The sequence below is a fragment of the Eulemur rufifrons genome, chromosome 21 (genome assembly GCF_041146395.1).
Source record: "Eulemur rufifrons isolate Redbay chromosome 21, OSU_ERuf_1, whole genome shotgun sequence".
Lineage (NCBI taxonomy): Eukaryota > Metazoa > Chordata > Mammalia > Primates > Lemuridae > Eulemur > Eulemur rufifrons.
In genome coordinates, this window is record NC_091003.1 from 10498900 (window position 1) to 10521089 (window position 22190).

General features: G+C 38.7%; 1 protein-coding gene across 1 annotated transcript in view; it reads right to left on the reverse strand.

Moving 5' to 3' along the window:
- MED13L (mediator complex subunit 13L) overlaps positions 1 to 19445 on the reverse strand; it is a 268378-nt gene extending 248933 nt beyond the window's left edge. Inside the window, exon 1 of the mRNA XM_069496718.1 lies at positions 19283 to 19445. Within this exon, the coding sequence (XP_069352819.1) occupies positions 19283 to 19354 (72 nt within the window). The 5' untranslated portion in view covers positions 19355 to 19445. The remainder of the gene's footprint in view (positions 1 to 19282) is intronic.
- Between the last annotated feature and the right edge of the window lie 2745 nt (positions 19446 to 22190).

Consider the following 22190-nt stretch of genomic DNA (forward strand, 5'->3'; position numbering starts at 1 on the left):
CAACAAATGAATGGATAAGAAAATTGTGGCATATCCACACAAGGGACTACTATTTAGAAGGAACGACCTACTTAAGCAATAATATGAAGCCAGACACAAAGACTACATACTATATGATTGCATTTATAAAAAATTCTAGAAAGGGCAAAATGACCATATTAAAAACAGATCAACGGTTGCCTCGAGGTGGGTGAAGGCTGGGAGACTGACTGCAAAACGGCATGTAGAAACTCTTTTTGCTTCATAGACATGTTCTCTACTTTGATTTCAGTGGTAGTTTCACAGATGTATACATTTGTCAAAATTCATGAAACTATACACTTAAAATAGTATATTTTATCAAATGTAAATTATACCTCAATAAAAACAGTCAAAATGTGTTAATGGAAGAATCCATGTAAACAACCTCTCAAAAACAAAAAGCTACTTTTAATATAACCAAAGTACCATCTTGCACATCTCCAAGGTAACTGTGAACCTTTTAGAAAGCCCACAGTATTTTCAAAGAAATTATTTTCTTGTCTACACGAGGACACTAGTTAATGATTTATATTTATTAACTTAAGAGAATTCTTGTGAAATTTCTGGAAACTATTTAATGAAGTTTCATTACTGACATTAGGATGGTTTGTTTCCCAACTGCAGTAACAAGACCATAAACAGAAATGTATATTATTTTCTCCATGTAGCAGACATTGTCTATGCAAACAGGAAACAGTAATGTACACTCTACATTGCTGTGGATAACAACATGCCCACTTAAAGAACTGTATTTCCCAACCTCCCTGAAGTTAAGTATGGCCTTGAAGTTAAGTATTGCCAGAAGTGTTGTAAGGAACTTCCTGGAAGTTTCCTTAAAGGAGGGTGTATCCTTTCCACATTTCTTCCTCCTTCCTACTTAGAATGCCACCACCATGACTAGAGTTGAACAACCATCTTGGACTATACACTACTAGTGATAAACTAAGGACAACAGAAGAACAAGACAGAAAAAGCTCAGGTCCCCTGATGACCCAAAACCAGTTCTAAAATACCTGCCTCCAAGCTTCCTGTATACATAAAAGAAAATAATTTCATTTTAAGCTATTTGTCTATTTTTAAAATACATACATGATTAGTTATTAAATCATTTTTGATATGAACATTTTCATGACTGGCTTTTTATTTTTAAAAAACTAAAAGATAGGCCGGGCGCGGTGGCTCACGCCTGTAATCCTAGCACTCTGGGAGGCCGAGGCGGGTGGATCACTCAAGGTCAGGAGTTCGAGACCAGCCTGAGCAAGAGCGAGACCCCGTCTCTACTAAAAATAGAAAGAAATTATATGGACAACTAAAATCTATATAGAAAAAATTAGCCGGGCATGGTGGCGCATGCCTGTAGTCCCAGCTACTCGGGAGGCTGAGGCAGGAGGATCGCTTAAGCCCAGGAGTTTGAGGTTGCTGTGAGCTAGGCTGACGCCACGGCACTCACTCTAGCCAGGGCAACAAAGTGACACTCTGTCTCAAAAAAAAAAAAAAATAAAATAAAATAAAATAAAAAACTAAAAGACTATTAGCGGCCGGGCGTGGTGGCTCACGCCTGTAATCCTAGCACTCTGGGAGGCCGAGGTGGGCGGATTGTTTGAGCTCAGGAGTTCGAGACCAGCCTGAGCAAGAGCGAGACCCCATCTCTACTAAAAATAGAAAGAAATTATATGGACAGCTAAAAATATATATAGAAAAAATTAGCCGGGCATGGTGGCGCATGCCTGTAGTCCCAGCTACTCGGGAGGCTGAGACAGGAGGATCCCTTGAGCTCAGGAGTTTGAGGTTGCTGTGAGCTAGGCTGACGCCACGGCACTCACTCTAGCCTGGGCAACAGAGTGAGACTCTGTCTCAAAAAACAAAATAAATAAATAAATAAAAATAAATAAAATAAAAGACTATTAGCGAGGTGACTTTTTTTTTTTTAGACTATACAATTAAGGTAGGTTTTTTTACCTTGCCCCAGTCATTGATCAAAACAATGAACTGCCATAATTTTTCATTTTCCAAATGATTCCTCAATTTGAAATAGTCTAAGAGAAAAAAAAAAACTATTTCCCTATCTATGGGAAGAAATTTTAAGCTGCATTATTACTCCATTAATCTCTGATGAAACTTTAAAAAAAAATCTAAACTGTATTATCACTCCATTAATCTCAGGGAAATCTATATGCTCCAGTGATTTCTACCTTAGTGCTTGCACTAAATTATATGGTCTACACTGGTAATTTTTAAAAGGCTCAGAAAAGAAAGAGACTAACAATGTTTGGAACAGCTAGGAGGAGTTTCACTTAAGTTCTAAAACAATTTAGATAGGAGAAGAAAGAAGAGGATAGGTACTGGTTAAAAGTTCAGGCTCTGAATCAAGAGATTTAGTTCCTGTGTAACCCTGGGCAAGTTACTTAAATTTCTTGCTTCAGTTTTCTTAATTGAAAAATGGGACTAGTAGTATCTACCACATAAGGACCTCGTGAGCATTAAATTAGAAAAACACATGTAGCTAGAAGTTACTAAGCACTGCCAGGCTTGCAGTAAGTACTCTCAAAAACAGCAAAAGTTCTGAGGTAAGAATTGCATTATATGTAAAGAATTTGACTTGAAATACAGATTCCTATCAGTAAGTGGTTAGATATTTTTTAAAAAGGAAAAGAAAACAAAAGGTTTTTTAGAGATTAAACACTTTTGAAAAATAAAACAACTCACAGAAATTTGTATGCCCATATATATGAAAAGATGCTCATACTCGCACCACAAATGAAAGAACTGAAAATTACAATACTGAGATTTTTTTGCTCAGAGCGGCAAAAGTTAAAATGAGTAAGTTCCCTTATAGGACAGAAGAAATAAGCATTGTATATTGCTCATAGGAATGTGAACTGACACATGTTTTCAAAGAGTTTATGGCTATAACTTTCGAAATATAATACATAATTACACTATTACAGCAAAATAAACCTGAAAGAATCTTAATGTTTCTCAAAGTCAATGGTTAAACAAAACAACAGTACATCCATCTTATGAAACAGGATATAGCTGTTTAAAAACATAATAAAAAAGGATGAAGTATATCTAAATTTACTGACACAAAAATATTTTAAGACAATGTTAACTGGAAAAAGCAGGTTGTAGGAAAAGGTGCAGAATTATCTTATCCCCTATCTGTAATTTTTAAAACTACAAATCTGTCCCTCATCAACAGAATAACTAAACTGTGGTGTAAGAGTGAATTACAACTGCACATTGTTGGAACACAATATTAAGGGCAAGTTGCAAAAGAATATAGCACGATACCATTTGTTAAAAAATTCAAAACATATAAAACTATACATGTAAATACATATGATTAAAACTTTTTAAAAATTAGGGAATGACACAAAATTCAAGATAACAGTTACCTCTGAAAGGAAAGGAAAGAGAATGGGAAAGAAGCAGAGACTAGAATTTCATAAATGGTAAAATATTCTTTTTCTTAAACTGGGTATTTGATATATGGCTGTTCATTGTATCATGATTCCACCTTATGTGTGATTTACACGTTATTTTTATCTATTCAATATCTAATAAAACAATTTTAAAACTGCCTATGTATATGGGTACATGTATGCAAACGCAAGGAAAAAACCCTGGAATGATATAAATTAAACTACTCGTAGTTACCTTCCTGGAGGGGAGAGGTGGAACCTTCAACATTTTATGTTAGACACTCCATATTGTTTGAATCTGGGACTAATTATGTAATTTTTTATTAAATTTTTAAAAGAAATTACTTTTCCATTAAAATTATAATTATAAAAATTGTAACCACATGGAAAATATGTTAGTGAGTACAGCTGAATAAAGAATTCTACTTACACCTGTGATTACATCTATGTACAAAAATGTACACTTTGAAAAGAACAGAAGAAATGGGGTAAATCTGATCTAATGGAGTGGCTGGTACATGGGTAAATTTTTTACAGTTTTCATTTCTCAGAAGTTTTATTTCTTGTAAATATTTTTTGTATTTCATTAGTACTACCTCACTTGGAGAGAAATTAAAGAAAGATGACAATTGCAGGAAAGCCAACTCTCTACCTTCAGAGTAGCCAAGTGAAAAATCTCCCCACATGGGAAGGCTGAATGAATTTACAGTCAATCTACAATAGATAGTACATGCTGTGCCAGTAAGTGCACTCAAAACAACTAGAGAGGGTCCCCACCACACCAAGGAGATTACATCAAAAGGTTCTGAAGTGCATATGTACATTTTAGTGCTTAGCTGAGAACCACGGCTGCCACATAAACGTGCAACAACCACAGTGAGGACCCCAGAGCACAAGGAGCCCAGGAACGTGCTGAAAAAATGAAAAAGGAATAGGGAAAGATGGCCAAAGAGGGAAGGAAGAAGGAAGGAAGGAAAGGAAAATTTTCCCAGTATGTGGGGCAAAAACACAATATGAAATAATTATTACACTCTCAATAACTATAAAAACATTGTACATTCAGAAACCTAAGTGCTAAGGAAACACAGAATAGTAAGAATGACAATTTAAAAGAACCCAAAATCACAATGAGGAATACACACCAATGATAAGCACCGATTTGTGGTCTCTACAAAGGCCCCCTCTATTTTATTCACTGGTCCTCAAAATGTGGCCATTTCCACAAAGGCATGAAGAAAAACAGGGGGGAAAGTCTATTTCATCCCCTTATCAAAATTTTAATGATCTGAAATTAATATAAACAAAACCTTTACATAAAAAATTAATAAGAAACATTCCAAAGCAGATTTGAAGAGGAAAAAGCTATCTGCCTTCTGAGCTTACCACTGTTAAAAGTAGAGGCTCTATGTTGCGTAACAAAGGCTGGTAACAGAGCCAACTGCTGTTAGACTATCCTCCCTCCCCCATTTTCTTTCTTCCCATCTTTCTGCCCACTTCTGATAACTAAGATTACATGGGATCTTCCCCCACCAAAATAGTCTGATTCACACCTCCAACTACCACCATCATCACCCACCACCTGCCAAAGGCCCCACTCTACCTACAGCAGTCTTGGCTTCTCCTTCCTCCCCTACCTTTTTTCTCTGCCCCTCCCTTCCCTTGGAAATTTTATTCTTACTGCCTAAAATATTTCCTGGAAATAGGCAGGTTATAAATGCTAATTTTTGTTTTCAGTTTCTTTTCACTATTCCCTGCCTTAAAACTTTTGAGTTCTGAAGGGCTTAATTTAGCAGCAAGAACACAGGCTCAGGGAATACTTTCCTATATACACACCTGTGATCAAAGCATAAGTCTACTGTTTAACAGTAGGTCATAGATGTTGTCAAATGTACCTCTTTGTACAAGAACAAAAATGCCAAAAACCAAGAATATATGTTTACCGTTTGATTCCTCTTTTACAACATATATAATTGGTCAACCAAGCCCTATCAATTCTATCTCCAAAATATTACTTAAATCCTTTTCCTTCTTTCCATTTCTACTGGCTTTGCATTATTTCTCACACCTAGACTCCTCTAAAAGCTTTCTCCTTGTCTTTGGTATCTCTTCTATTACAATCCATATTCTACAGGGCCCACATGAGTTTTCTCTCTAAAATATAAATCTGTCCATGCCATTTTTCTCCTTAAAACCCTTCAGTGATACACAGAATTAACTCGCAACCCTTTCATGCCATCCAATCTGGCATGAATTGTCACCTTTCAGTCTTGTCTCCCCCCCATCCAGTAAAAAGTAGGTATTAAAAGATAAGTAAATTTAAGAAAAGAGAGTATTTATAACAATGTCCAGAAATCTTTTATTCCCTATTATTGTATTTTTTGTAACTATTTATGCAACTGAAAAATTTATTCATCTCCATCATACAGTATTCTCGCCAAACTCAAACTTTTTACAAAACAGCTAAACAGCATGTCCACATAACATATTAAAACCAGGCACAGTGGCCCATGCCTGTAATCACAGCACTTTGGGAGGTCGAGGCAGGAGGATCACTTGAGGCCAGGAGTTCAAGACCAGTCTGGGCAACACAGTGAGACCCCATCTCTACAAAAACTAAAAAATAAATACCCGGACATGAGGGAAAGCACCTGTAGTTCCAGCTACTTAGGAGGCTGAGGGGAGAATGATCGTTTGAGCCCAGGAGTTCAAAGTTGCAGTGAGCTAAGATTACACCACTGCGCTACAGCCTGGTGACAGAGTGCAACCCTGACTCTAAAAGAAAAATAAATAAAAATAATAAAATAAAATTCAGAAACTAGACTAGACTGTTTAAAATATTTCTATTTTCAATTCCTAAATTAAAATATAAGGTAGATTACAAGGAATCTAAGTCAATAGATATTTTAAAATGAGTGTTAACATCACTAAATTTCTCACAGCTTTCTGGAAATTGTTAAAGGCAGCTCTGTGGGTTCTTAACAGCGTATCACACCTACCATATGAGAAAGTTTGGCAACAAAATCAAAGTTACTTTAGAAGATAAACGCCTACCTTAGTGAGTCCCACTCGTTTTTCCATCTGGAATATTCCTTAAGTTTACCATATAAATTACCAACACAAGCTATTCATCTTAACAGATTCATTAGAAAACTTTCCTAAGATTAGGTAAATACTTCTACTTCAAATCAAATTTATACAATTTATTAAAGCCAGTTTATTAGCTTACATATACCAAAATATGGATTCTCATGAGAATCATTCCACTGTTTAATTAAATGTTATAGGATCTTGCAGACAGATTCAAGAATAGCACCATCTGTCTGGGTTGCAAAGCTCAGTTTCACAACCATATCACCAAATAGCAACAAAATATCATTTTCATACATATCTCTCTCAGTAATTTATAGACAACTAATGAATTTAGCCTATTTGGGATCATGACACTTGATTCAATCTGTGCAGATAATTACACTTTTTATGTAAACTGATATACTTTAAAAACTGTGTTTTTAGTAACTTAAACTTTAGTTAAGAACTTGTATTACAGAAGGCAAATATTTGTGCTCTTTAGTTGCTAAGATGAAGATTTACGCTTCAGTATAAATTCTAAATGCTAAACTGTTCAGGTGGTATTTAAATCTGAACATTTTTAAAGTACTTGTTCTTATTTGTTTAGTTATTATGTTACTAAATTTTCCTAAAATATCTACAGCTCTAGGATTACATCATAACACTTTTTGATAGGATTTCAATCCCCTTTTATAATGTAAAAAGTGCTAAAAAAAAGAATTATAAATAAATCTGAAGACCATAGATAATAAAGCTGACTGAGAAAATGTCCAAAAACTTCATTATATTCCTAAATTCAAAAAGAGAAAATAATATTTGCCACTGCAACCTGCCATCTAAGCAACCAGTAGCAGCATCCCCACTGCAGGTCCTCTGCACCTCCCCTCACACTAACTGTTCAGGCAGTACAATCCTAAACACATTTAAATGCTATTGTGCTAATCTGCTTCAATAGTGGAAAAAATTACTTAAAGAAAGAACATGCGTGAGATACTAGTTGGCTTACTAGACAGTTTCCAATGAATACTAAGTGGGCAAAGGTCAGAGCTCTGGTATCACATAAACAAAACCTTAAGAGGTTATCTCAATAGGATATATTTCTTTATTTATCCTAAGGCTCTTCTTAAAGATTACTTCATCCTACCCAAAAATGGACCTCAAGATGATACCTGACTTTTGCTAGCCAGACATAGGGCACAACTTACAATTCTACTCTACCCTTATAATAATCTGCCTTGATCCCCAGGAAGCAAAAATGCCACCCCCACTTAATCAGTCGGTCCCAATGTATAGTCTTACCAATCAATGAACCAGTAAATCCACCTCTCTTGAAACTGAATGAAAACAAAGTACAATGAACCACTAAACTAAGAACCTGAGAAGGCAAAGGTTCAAGCAGGGCTGGAATTCTTGGCACACATCCACAATGTATGTATGCCAATATATCCGAAGCAGAGCTCTTCCCAGGGCATTTGCTCATCTTCAGTAAGGCCCTCATCAGAAGGTACTAAATTGCTAATTTAGGCAGCAATTCAGGGCAAAAAGCAGAACTAAGATAATAAATTGCTAAGAGAGAAGACACTGACCAAAGCAGCATCCACTAAAGTAAGATATTATGGGGCGGCTGACTAAACTGTCTCTAAAAGCAATTCCAAAGGAAGAGGACAAAAAAATGTTGTAAATAATGGCAACAATATTTGATTCATTTCAAAGGGGCTTATTTTTAAGAATATTTCTCATTTAGGCAGATGTATATCAGTTCTGGTATGTTTAGCTCAAAATCAGTTTTATATTAGTAAAGCTATAAAACTCTTTGAAACAACCTTTAAAGGAAAATTAAAAATAAAGTGCTTGTTACAATCAACCATCATCAGATAAAATGCAAAATTTTTAGCTAAAATCTTTTTAAAAATTGATTTTGTTTATTCAGGCTCAAGCTCAGGACTTTTTTTTTTCTTTGGACACAGGGTCTTGCTCTGTTGCCCAAGCTGGAGTACAGTGGCACAATCATAGCTCACTGCAGCCTTGAACTCCTGGGCTCAAAGAATCCTCCTGCCTCAGTGTCCCAAGTAGCTGGGACTACAGGCGCACCTCATTATGTCTGGCTAATTTTTTTAATTTTTTGTAGAGAAGAGGGTCATGCTATGTTGCCCAGGCTAGTCTCGAACTCCTGGCTTCAAGCTATCCTCCCGCCTCGGCCTCCCAAAGTGCTGGCACTACAGGCGTGAGCCACCATGTACGGCCAGTACTTTAAATCTTTGAATTCAAAAAGCACTAAAGCTACAACTAAGACTGTCCTTGCTTCCTTCACACTTATCCCTTTCTTATGTCTTCACATCTTTTATTTCTAAGAGGTATCTTACTCTTTGCTAGTACTAACCCTATCATCTAAATACTTGGTAACCATCCACCAGCCAGACTCATTTCAATTATCAACTTTCCCCCTTTCTTTCTGTCTCTCCACTATCGTTGCTTCTAAGTCTACAAATACAAATCTACTCTTCAGGATCTTGCCTCCCCTACTCCCTCTCCCCCCATCCCTGGCTTGCTTCACCATCAACCTTCTTCTGAATCTAACTGAAATGTAAGCCAGGCATGGTGGCACACACCTATAGTCCTAGCTACTCAAGAGGCTAAGTGAGAGGTTCACTTGAGCCTAGGAGGTCAAGGCCAGTCTGGGCAACTTAGCAAGACTACATCTTTCAAAATTTAAAAACTGAAAAGTATCTGCACTTATTCATCTTGCCATTTATTCATTCCTCAACCCACTATAATCCAGATTCTAGCCTCAACAGTCAAATGTAATGATTTCACCTAACTACTAGGCTGCCCAAATAGCAAACCACTTCATCTTTCACTCCTTACCTCTCCCCTTCACAGCACACAAGAGTCTTTGAAAATCATGATTATTCCCTTTATTTATTTTTATGTCAGAGAAAAGCAAACAGTACTGGCTACTTGAAACACATTTAACATATACATTCATAACTTTAAAGTCTAGGCTTCATGAGAAGTAATCCTGAACCAAAATCTAATTTATTTTAAATGCACAGAATGAAAAGTATGACAGGCTACACAGTTCAACAATTCTAATTTGTCTACGTAAGAGAGCAATCCTAGAAAGGCCTTTAAACACATTATTAAATGTAATACCATTTAACACACTTGTTTTTCCTCAATTCATTTCTCATAATAGTTTCTATATCATCTTGGATCATCTCCCATTTTAGTTTCATATCCCATCTGCTCATTTAAGATTCACGTCTGTCCAGTTTCTGAAATATTTGTCACTTTAGTCATTAGCATTTTGCGTAATATAGCACTTTTTTTAAAGTTCAGAACTGAATTATTTTAGAAAACTGAATATTATTTTAACATCACCATTTCTTAATCTAAATTGGCCTGCCCACACTTCAAATTTTCCACCTAATAAAAATTCAATTTCAATAAGTTTTCGTACTGTTTTTTAAAAGGAAACCAAGAACTAGGACGACAGATTAGAAGTACTTTCCTACACACCAGCTCAGTAAAGGTTCTCAAGAATAGTCAACTGAGCTTCCAAAGAACGCCCTTCCCCTTCTTCCCCCATCCATTCCTTCAAGATCCAGCTTAAAACGTTCCTCTGGGTTTTTCTGGCTACAAGGTATTTATTATGCAGTCAGTGTCACTCGCCCTCCAAACATAACACAGGGCATCCTAGAAACCAAATAGCACATATATGTCTTGTGTCATATATCAGACACTTAGCCCTTTTGTAAGCTCAAGCTAGACTTTAATCATTCCTGATGTACATTATTCCAAAATACATGTCCCAAATTTCTAAAACACAACATATAAAAAATTAACATTTCTAAATACTACTTTACTGGCTACAGCATCCAGTCTCACCCCCAATTCCGTTTTTCATCTCATTGGATCTCAGAGGACCTCATTTACCACACAAAATAGCAAGCAGAAAGCTTGTCTCTAGGGGTGAGTGAAAAAGGAAAGAGAAGAGCAGAGCTAAAAGGCAAAGAAATACAAAATCTTTCCCTGATGACACCACAGAACCTGCTGCTATTCTCGACATTTTAATAAAAGGGTATCAGCAAAGAGAAAGCAGTGGCGGGTCCCTGCAAGCAGGGAACAGGAAACCTGCCTTCAATCCTCACTCCAAAACTGCTGCTCTTCCCATGGGGAGCCATCCTCACCTCTCAACACTCTCTTCAAACCGCTCTTTCAGAGAGCGATCCTCCCCTTGGCCTAGAAGAGGGCCTAGAGTTCCCACTGTCTAGAGCAGGGAAGGTTTAGAGTGTCTGCTCAGAGTGCCAGAACTGTAGTTAAGTACATTCCCACAAAAATGCTGCCATAAATAGCATTTTGAGTTCTATAACACACCTAATTAAGTACAATACAAAGTAAATAGGCTAACCATCATGTGTAGCAACAGAAATCAAGGGAGGTTTTTTTGTGAAAACAAACTTAAAAATTAACTTTTTCTAACGTTTTAGAAGGCTGGCAACCACCTACATGTCAAATTCTAAACCTATGGATACAACTTAACACATTATTCATATTCAACATGACTAACACAAAAACTACAGATTTGTGAGAGGACTTTCCTTCCTTCAAGAAGGGCTAAACAAGAGTTTTAGAAACTGCAGCATTAAACAGAAAATAGAAATTAGCCAGTAGTTGAGTTCTTGCTGTTAAAAACATAGTAAGGGTTGTGACTTGTGCGTCAGACTAAAACGTGATTTAGTCTTTAAGAAGAAAAATATATTTATTAAGTACTATTTCTGATATTCTCTGAGACAAATCTCAAAATGTTAATAGAACTGCTATTTAAAGTTCAAAGAACACTCCGGACCTGCCAAGGAATTAATAGCTTAAACTTCCAAATAAGAGCCACAGTTCAATTCCCAGTCTCAGCCAGTCATAGCTCAGAGTTGGTACAGCAAAATCACCCAGCACATTAAAAACACACCATGCAACTGTGAATCATATGCAGTTGTAATGAAAAGCTGTAACATTTAAAGATGAATTTCAAGTTTTTCTTCTCAATCATGGCTTACTTATGAAGAAAGATACCAAACAATTAAATCCTCTGCTCCTTCAAAAAAAGTACAAATACAACATAAATGCTATACTTTAAAACAAGTCGTTTTACTATTCCAACTTCCTGGTTTACTGTCTAGGGCTACTCTACAACTTTAGTTGTAACTTACTGGAAGTCTCTTCCTATTAAAGAACATTATCTAGTCATCCAAAGTGCTTTCCTTTAAAGGTACTCAGAATGATTTTTCACACCTCCTGTGCTGCATATTTTCACCAAGTTTACAGAAGGAGAAACTGAGGCAAAGAACCAGTATGTCACCAACCTCATCTGCCTACTCACTACTAAGAACCATGAATACAACTCAAATTTCCCTATTACCAGTTACTAGGCTCATGGAAAGTAATCTTATAACTGAAGTTGAGTAAAATCCCTCCTACACAGCTTAAAGAATAAAAGTTAAGAAACTCTGGATCAAGCCCCAAACAAAATCCACAACAGGTTCCAAAACCTATAGGTTTTTCACCGCGCTACAGAAAATCTAAATGCTAAATGAATTCCTATTCCTTTGAGGCTTAAGAACACATCTCTTAATTAGTTAGAATTATCTTTTATAAAGATTTTCTAGAATTCATCTAAAATATCACCAAGCTATGCTACATACAGCCTACGTAACATAGATATTCAGAACACAGAGCTAAACATCTAAATAAATTGAAAGAAAAATAGCATACTTGTGATCAGGACCCAAATGGGCAATGAGAGCTCCCCTGAGGAACGGAGAAGAGAATAGTTATCCAGCAATTCATTCATTTAACAAATAGTTAATGAGCACCTAACTACCAAGAGAATGCAAAGATGATTTCAACAGGGTTACACTCCCACAGAAGTGTATCTGCTTATCAGAGGTACATGGAAGGAGGTACATATGTACACATCAGGAGCCAGAGTGACCAGTTCTGCCTGTGGGAGTCAGGGAAAGCTTCACAGAAGGGGTAACATTTGAATGTCCTCAAGAGTAGGATTGTGCCAGGCATATATGCATGCAAAAAAACTAGGAGCTGGTTCCAAATGTTCCAGAGTTAGATATATGCATGTTTTTCCTTATTTCTCTTTAAGACATTAAAATTCCATCATGAGAATTGTCAACTAAAATGTTTTGTCACACCAATTATACTCTTTTGAACACCTTATTTATTAGCTCTCAGATTAAGCTCAGATGGATTTAATCATCTTTCCTATTTAATGAAATAATCTGGAAATATGAGGAAGCCTCGTATATCTTACTCAAAAATACTTCCTCACAAATTTATGAATGTTCTTTCAGAGAGGGGAAAAAAACAGTATTTTCATTCAGTTTAGTATCCTTTTAGTTTATCAATTTTTTGAAATTTCCACTTTATAAAAATTCTGTTCAAAATGAATTATATATTTTATTTGAAACAAATCTTTTCCTCAAATTTAATTTTAATATCAAATAAATGTCTTAAATATATCCAATTAATGCAGTGACTTAATATGTATTAAGACTTATTACAGTGAAAAGATCTAATGAAGATTTAAAAAGAAATATTTTCCTTATAGTCTCTTTATCTTCCCCTACCCATTTTTTAAGTTAAAGCTAAAATTAAACTATGCAAAATAAAGACACAAATGAAATTTTAATACAATCAACTCAGGAGGTTCCTTTAACAGTAATGAAATTTCACTATACTGTAAAAAATACAAAATGTAGAAGCTGTCAGCCAGGGCTCTGTACTATTTCACAGTAGTGGAAATACAGTTTTAATAAGATTCTACCACAATTCATCTAGAATAAGAAACAAACATTCAGAAATATACATAATAAACCAGAAAATGGAGATGCCAATGAAATAACATTTTCCCTTGGACCCAATTGAGTCTCCTTCCTCTCATCTAGAATGAGAAAAAAAGCAAAAACAACAACAAAAAAAAGGTCATCTTTCTTCCTTTTTTCCAGACTGGAATCCAAATATACTCTAAAAGACATTTTATGAGCTTAAAAACGAAGACAACTCTACCTCAACAAACATAACTAAGACATGCTAATACAAATGCAAGAAAACCAGGAGTTCCTAAAGGAGGATTATTACAGCCAATTTATGAGAATAAAATCTATTCTATATCACAGATAATCTTAAAAGTTCAATAACAAAACAGTGCAGTACAGTAGGGGAACTGTCTCTGAAATAAACACTAATCACAACATTTTAACAAAATTTAATATTTTCATATAAAGCAAAGAGAAAACTATGCCGATATACATAAGTGACTTTGCACTAAACAAAAATTGGGCAGCATACATATTTCATTCATGCAAATAAGTCTGAATTTACAATTCCTCGTTTATGTTAATATTTACCAAGATTAATGGAATATCATCTCCCCTATGTAATGAAGGAAGTGAATTCCCCCAACAGAACAACGCTAACACCTCCAAATCTTTCAAATAAACAATGAAAGCATATGCTATAAAAGAAAATTATCTGAACAAGATCAGAAAAAAGTTAAATGACACAAGAGGGGGAAAATATCCTAAATTCCAAGAACACACTATAAATATTAATTCACTAATTCTAAACCTCTAAGTAAGTACTATGAAACTCAGTGTGTACTAAGTGTGTGTGTGCATGTGTGTGTGTGTTTTACTATATCCCACAGGCGCATTTTTAGGCTACCTACCTGCCTCATTTTGCAATGCGTTAAATATAATTTCTTGAAATAGAAATGTTTCTGACAAAACAGACATTCTGGGGTGGCCAACACTATACAGCACACATAGTTTATAAAGCAGATTTGTACACAACATATCTTAAATAAATGACACTAATAAGAATGTTGCAGAAATCTTTTTCTCCATTTCTAATAAATAGTTGCGATGCTCAGTTCAGTAACAATACTAACACCTAACATTCAACCACATCACTAATTCTCGTAAACTCTGTCTAATCTTTCTCACTGGCTAGGCTCCTGTGAAATAAATGTATCATCCACTTTCAAAAAAAAACCAAGCAGTATTTCTAACACTAGTTTAAATAAGTGGAATATCATTATTATTATTTTCTTCTTTCAAAAACAAGTTAAATGTTTCAGGAAAATATCTAGTCTTTGAATCAAACTTTGAGAGACAGCTGAATTAACTGTCCATAAAAACATCCAGATAAACAATCTCATTACTATTTACACTGGGATAAGAGTTTCATCTCAAGTTTAAATAATTAGGCAAATAGAACTATAGAGAAAAATTATCTTTTGCAAATAGTTATCACAATTTATAGCACATAGTACAAACTGGTGAGAACGTGTCTTCTTTATTAATCTCAAGAGTAGAGAGATCTGTGAAAGTGTTTGATGAATACAATTAACCCACAATTAACTAGGCTAAACTAGCCAGTGAACAAAAAAGATCAATTTTTCCATAACTAATTAATATAATCCACTACTATAACTTATATTACTTAAAGAAATGCTGTAAGAGATTTTTTTTCGAATAAGTATTTACTACAGTCATGAAAAAAATGACCAAAACATTCCAAAGAAACTGATAAGCTATGTAAGCAATTGGAATAAACTGAATAAACAATGTCCTAAATGCACCCCCCCCCCATTCTCCTCACAAAGAAGAAACTGGCCCAACCTAACTTCTTCCCAAAGAGCACTTCAAGCAGTAACACAGCAAAATATTTGTAGCATACAGGTCCAAGGTATATTCTCTTTAAAATTATGAACTCATCACACGTACAAATGGCTCTTTAAAACGGTCCAGTAAACTGCTACACTATGCCTTAAATTGCTGTCTATTATGTACTTAAAAATATTTACTAGCAATTGGAGGTTAATATGGCAACTATTACCGGGTGGCAATTATTGCTATTAAAAATATATAAATACTGTTAACACCATGTGTTACTAACAACAAAATGCTAAACAGAAAACATACATTAACAAATCACAAATATTTTCATTAAAGAAAATGAACCACCATAAAAAAAGATGCTTTAAATATAAATAATAAAATTGCAAGTTGGGATGAAAAAATATCCTGTGTATAGAATTTTTGGCACTTTAAAAGATTACAGAAATCATCATTCACTTTTCCTCATTTTCATTTGATAGACTTGCCCATTTGGTTCACTTGGTTCAAAAGAATACATTTCAAAGTTTCTATATTTACAACTACCTTCCCTTCTGCAAAAAATAAATCTCTTAAGACAAAAAGAAATTAGGTCAACAACAGATTACCTTAAAAGCTTCAAATATAGCATTAATGATCTTCAATAGGAATTAAGTACTAGTGTGTGTGTGTGTTCAATTCAGCAAGAATTTGAGATCACCCAATTATCCATAGTCAGGAAGATTCTAAGCAAATAAAACAACATGAATGTAGACCAAACATACCTAAGAATTAGCGATCACTACCTCATGTCAAAGAGTACATAAGTTTAGTTAAAGGATACAAAAATCACTTTCTCCATATTATCTCAATAGAGAAAAATAAAGATACACTTAACACCTGGAAATTATAATATGTTTTCTCACAAGGGTGAGTTCACATACCACAGAGTGCACTGTTGCACTTTCCGAAAAGGCAGATTTAACACATTTAACTGAATTATAACTGAGTGACTATATAACAAGAGTCACCCAGAAATGTGATGGACAGCGTGAGAAAACAGTTTGAGTCATAAAGGCACAGCCAGGCATGCAGTAGCTACAAGTCTCAGAACAGTAAGAACAAGAAACACATACAATGACACATCTCGTATATACATAATGGCATTTTTCACATGCTAGGAAAGGGAAATGGAGGTTGAAAAGAGAATTTTGGAAATTTGATTCCATGCAGGAGAAAATCAGAAAACAAGTAAAAGGCTAGCAAAAATCTTAAGGCACCTGATAACACAATTAACTTTTGCTAAGCCATAATGAACACCTCAAGGTAACAGAAAGTGGGTGGGTCACTACTGTGGTACAGAACTTTAATCGCTAGTTTATATGTCAATCTACAGTAATATGAGCATCTAGGGATTCTCTACAAACAACACTTTGATCAAAAGAACAAAAACAAAAAAAACTACAGGCCAACAGAAAAAAAGCATGCCATTATTAAACACAAAGAGTTCTTTTATATAAAACTTGCTTTATTTTGAACAAGTGATAGTATCTCCTTTGACATTAACTACTCTATACAATTTACTTTAGACAACATATTACTAATCTAGGTCGCTGCTGCATATAATTTTCAAGAAAAATTCTCAATTTGGAATCAGAGAAATGTACAAGTCTGCAGTTTAACTGATTCAGATTTTTTTTAAATAGCACCTTATCCACCCTCCATACACAAGAGAATATAGACATTCTGTAGTCCTTTAAAAAAAAAAAAAAAAAAAGATCAACCTAAGCATTCCTGTAGTTCTCCATTTCAAAGTCACTACCTAAAGATTAATTCTACTTTTTTTAAAAAAAAAAAAAAAAGCATATTCAAAAATCAATTCCTTGGTTTAAACAGGTTTAGGGAGAAATACTCAAAACACAAAACTTCTATTGGTCAAAATCAAAACACAGAATCCTCTCCTACAAATTGTTTCTCCAAAAGAATCTCAAGGATCTTATCTCTGTAACATTATCATCCTTACCTAACCTTTAAAAAAAAAAAGATAACAGAAAATGATACATCCTGAAGACTAGCTACACATATAATATACTTTCATTTTTCTACAAAATCTGTATATACACAAGCCATTCCCAGTCAGCATGATACATGGTAATCTGGGAGATCTCTCCTCACTAATATTGGTCTACTTGGTTATTTTAATTACCTGTGTCAATGTGGTCAGCAGCTGCCAAACAAAAACTATTTTAAATACTTCTTAATCAATATGTTTGCTAATCTATGAAAGTCCCTGAACCTGATTGATACTTAATAACAGAGACTGAGGAGGGAAAAAAAGAGACAAAATGAGTTTTATTCTCACATATCAAAAGATCAAGGCAAAATTATCACAGTACTGAGAGGATGAATTGGAACTTATAATTGAATTTAAGATTAAATATCTGAATAAAAATGTTTGATTAAAAAAAATTAACCTGATCTTACCAGAGTGGAAGCAATGATACTATGTCACTCAGTCTTTGTAGGTAAAAATCACATGTTGATTTTTTAAATCTGCATAAATACTGTAACATACTTAATAAAATAACACTTCCACTTGAAAAGTTGGCAAGAATTTGTATTTCTCCATTAGTCTCAAAGAAAAAAAGCATCTATGCCACCCATAATTAAATGTAACTAATTACAATTTGAACACTAAATTATTTATCCAGTGTAAACAAGGATTAAGAGGAAATAATGCTTCTATCTACACCAGGAGTTACAGAAAATTATTTCCAAAATGTATGCTCTCCAAAACGGCAGTCCCCCCTCCACACACACACACAAAATAGGGTACACAACTTAAAATAAGTTGGGTGTTTTTAAGGCTAAATTAAATAAACCGTTCAGCCAATTTTCCAATTATATTCTACGCTTGAAACATAATTGCCTTACATCTGTTTACAAATCTTTGCTCAATATTTAAACAAATTCCTACTCTCCCGGGCACATAGCTATACATACAGTAACTCACGCACAAAGCACATATTTAAAGACCACGTACTGCAATTATTAGCCTAAACGCCAGGTTTAACAACGTGAATGTTTTCAGAGCTAGGTAATACGACCCAATAAAAAGCAAAGATGGCATTTACCACCAAATGTCACTGCCACCGCCAGGAAAGAGTTGCTGGAGCCCTATACATTTTTAATTTCGATGAATCCAGACGCTGTCGTCGGGTGCCAGGCTTCCACGAGAACAATTGACACCTTAACTGCTTCAAGATTAAGGCAGGCGATTCAAATCCGAAGCAAAAGTTGTCAATTATCAGAGAGCGAGCGAGCGAGAGGAGCGAAGGTAGATAAAAGCGATGTTATCAAACCGCCCAGCTTGTTGCTTTTCTGTGTGTGTGTGTGGATTCGTTGTTAGGATAGAGAAAACAGTTTTTAAAAGACACAGGAGGAGAGAAAGAAGAAAAAGCTTTCTCCACCTTCCGTCGGCTCGGTGCAATGGCTTTACGGCTCTCCGGCGTAGTAAGCCCCGAGAGGCAGGCGGCTGTCGATGTTTACAATCGCAGGAGCTCCGGGTGCAAGAGTCCTTTACTGACACAATCGCATTCAATCAACTGTTTTCGGGCGAAATTGCAGGTGTCATTATGGAATTTAAAAAAATTCAAAAGGCAGGCGGGCGGGCAGGCAGCCGATCCGACAAGGGGGGAAAAGGCTGCTGATCACAGGCGCGGGCAGCACCAGGCGAAGCCTTTCACATTTAGGGGGGAAAAAAGGGGGGAAAGGGGAGGAGAAGGGGGGTGTGATTGCAACGGAGGGTGGGCGTTCGAAGTGCAACCCAGAATCCGCAGCTTTGAGACTTCCACATGCAAATTCCACGCCGAGCGCCGCGCTCACAAATGATTTTTAAAGAGCCAAATAAACACTGGATGGGATCCAAGGCGAGGGAGAGACGATCCAAAAGGGGGAGAATCGGCGAGAGGCGAACGGCGGGGAGAGGCGAGGGAGGGGCGAAGTCCCGGCGGCGGGAGGAGAAAGTTGGTCGGCGGCGGAGGTCGGGAACCCCCCCCACCCCCGGCACAGCCCCCTCCCCGCAGCCCGGCTACTCACCAGCGAAAAGAGGTTGGAGTGACAATCCTCCAGGCTCGCCCCGTTCGCCACCCAGTTCGCTGCCGCAGTCATGATCCTCCGCGAGCCCGGCCACCAGAGAGGGGCATGTCGGAGCGAGGCGTCCGAGGCGAGGCCGGGCCGGGCGGCGGCGCCTCGCTGGGGAGCGCGGGGCGGCCGGACCGCCGCCGCCGCCGCCGCCGGAGGAGGAGGGCGGGAGGGCCGGCGGGCGGGCGGGAGGCGCCGCGGCGACGCCGCGCCGGGGGCGGCGGGCCCGGGCCGGCGGGGGGGTCCGGGGCGGCCGCGCGGCTCCTTCCTGCTCGGGCGGCGGCGGCGGCGGCTTCGGCGGCGGCGGGGGGCGCTGTCCGCGCGGCCCGGCGCCCTCCCCGCCTCTCAGGGCCGCCGCTGCCTCCCGGGCCGGCGCTGCGGGCCGGCCGCCGCCTCCGCCTTCCCTGTTCCTCGGCCGCCGCCGCCGCCGCCGCTGCCGCCGCCTTGTTTATCTCCAGCCACCGACTCCCCCTCGGCCCCCGCCGGCGCGTGAGGGGAGGCGAGCCCCGGAGCCGCCGCTGCCGCCTCGGAGCCGCCGCCGCCGCGGAGCGAGAACTCGCGAAGGGGGGGGTGCGGACGAAGCCAGCGGGCGACCCCGGCAGCCGAGCGACGTCCCCTCCTTCCTCTTCCTCCCCCACCCCCCCCTCCTCCCCAGTCAGCCTCGCTTCTCCTCCCTCCCCGGGCTCGCTCGCTCTGACAGCAATGGCGGCCGCCGACCGCGGCTCGGCCCGCCATTGGCTGGCGCCGCGTCACGTGACGGGCGCCGGCCGCGCGGGGGGGCGGGGGCAGGCGGGGGAGGGGCCCGGAGCAGCGGCGGCGGCGGCGGCGGCGGCGGCGGCTCGCGGGAGGCGCTGCTGAGCCGAGCGCGGCCAGATTCTCCGGCCAGGAAGAGGGAGGGAGACGGAGAGGGAGAGAAAGAAGTGCGGGCCGCCCGGCTCCCCGGCAGGCGCGGACTGCCAGCCCGAGGCTGCCGTGGGCTGCCCCGCGTGGGCGCCCCGCCCCCTCGCGGTGCACAGACCTTAGCGGGGCGCGACCGGGAGCCCCAGGCGCCCCCGCTGCGGCCGCGGCAGAGGACGCGGGCCCCTAGCGGTGCCCCCGTGGCCAGGCCGGCCGGCGTGGCCAGGGCTCGCTGCGGACCAGGCAGCAGGTCCGAGTGCTCCGGGGAGCGTCTCTTCGTAGGCTCAAGCCGCCGTCCGCCTCTTATAGAGGAGAAAACTAGAAGCACAAAGAGATTAAGTCACTTGCCCGAGGTCACACACCTGGGAAGAGGAGCTCGGATTCGAACCCATGCACCCTTGCAAAGTGAAGCCAAGTTCTTGTACTAGATTTTATATGCCTCGCCCAGGGATAGTCACGGCTGCCATATAGTGAGCGCTTACCGTGTTCCAGGCAGTATGCATTTAATACAAAAATGTTTATGGAGCCCTTACTCCCAGTTACTGTGTGCACTCATTCATTCATTCATTGCATAAATGTTTCCTGAGCTCTTGCTATGTGCCAGAATCTCTTACAACTGCCAGGCACTGTGCTAAGGCTGCGTTGGGAGCACACCCTCCTCTTGGCTGTATTCATTCGAAAATCAACATTTACTGAGCCTATATGGCCTGGGAGTGTGGAGTGCCGCTACGAAGAGTCCCTCTCTCTCACTCCCCAACGCATTTGCTCCCTGAAAAGTTGGGGAGGAGGAAACGACTCCTTCACTAATAAGTCTCCAAACATGGAAGAGCCAGCTGTTTCAGGTGGATTATACTAAAAGAAAGGAAAAGTAGACAGCACGGCAAGGGTGTAATTAAAGGAAAGAAGTCTTGGACACAGGCGTTGAGCTTTGGAACTACCACAAATACTGCTAAAGGAAAACGCATGAATCACATGTTATAACCTGTACTACCATGGCGGACACTGTGTTGTAACGAATGTACATACATTGTTTCATGTAATCCTCAGAACAACCACATAAAGTAGCTACTATTATTATCCTTAGGCTGTACTAAGGCAGAGCTCAGAGGTGTGCAGTGACATCTCCAATCTCTTACAGTTAGTGAGTGGCTCAAGCCAAGGTTTCTGTGACTCTAGAGGCAAAACATGAATTCAGGAGGCCCTGTGTAAAGATGCCTCTAGCTGGCTTTGCAACCTCTGATTGTGTTACCTTATCAACATAGTTTAACTCTCTGAGCTTCATTTCCTAATCTGTCAAAAAGAGATCCTAATTGCTGGCCCACTGACCTCAGGCCAATGTCGTGAATTGCTATTAAGATACTATTGACGAAAGTGTTTAGGAAAAAAAGCGAAAGCACTCTATCAACATACCTGGTGTTACTTAGGTTTGAGCAATGAGAGGGTGTGATGGTCGATCATATCCACATTTCATGTATTTGCGTTCCAGAAGGGCTTCCTCCTACGTACCTGCTCACCAAATTCTCATTGTTCAGCAAGTTTAGGTTCAACTTTTAAAAAAATCTGCCAGAGCAAAATCTATTAGAAATATGAACAAAGGACTTGGATAGTGTGCAGAATAGGAAAGACCAGCTTTTAAATACAGTCATTCGTCACATAAGAACGTTTTGGTCAACAGACCACATGTGACAGTGGTCCCATAGGATTATGATACTACATTTTACTGAAACTTTTATATGTTTAGATAAACAAATACTTACCATTGTGTTACAACTGCCTACAGTAGTCAGTACAGTAACATGCTATACAGGCTTCTAGCCTAGGAGCAATACGCTATACCATATAGCCTAGGTGTGCAGTAGGCTATACTATCTAGGTTCGTGTAAGTACATCCTATCATGTTTGACGACAACAAAATAGCCTAATGTCATATTTCTCAGAACATATCCCTGTCATTAAGTGATGCATG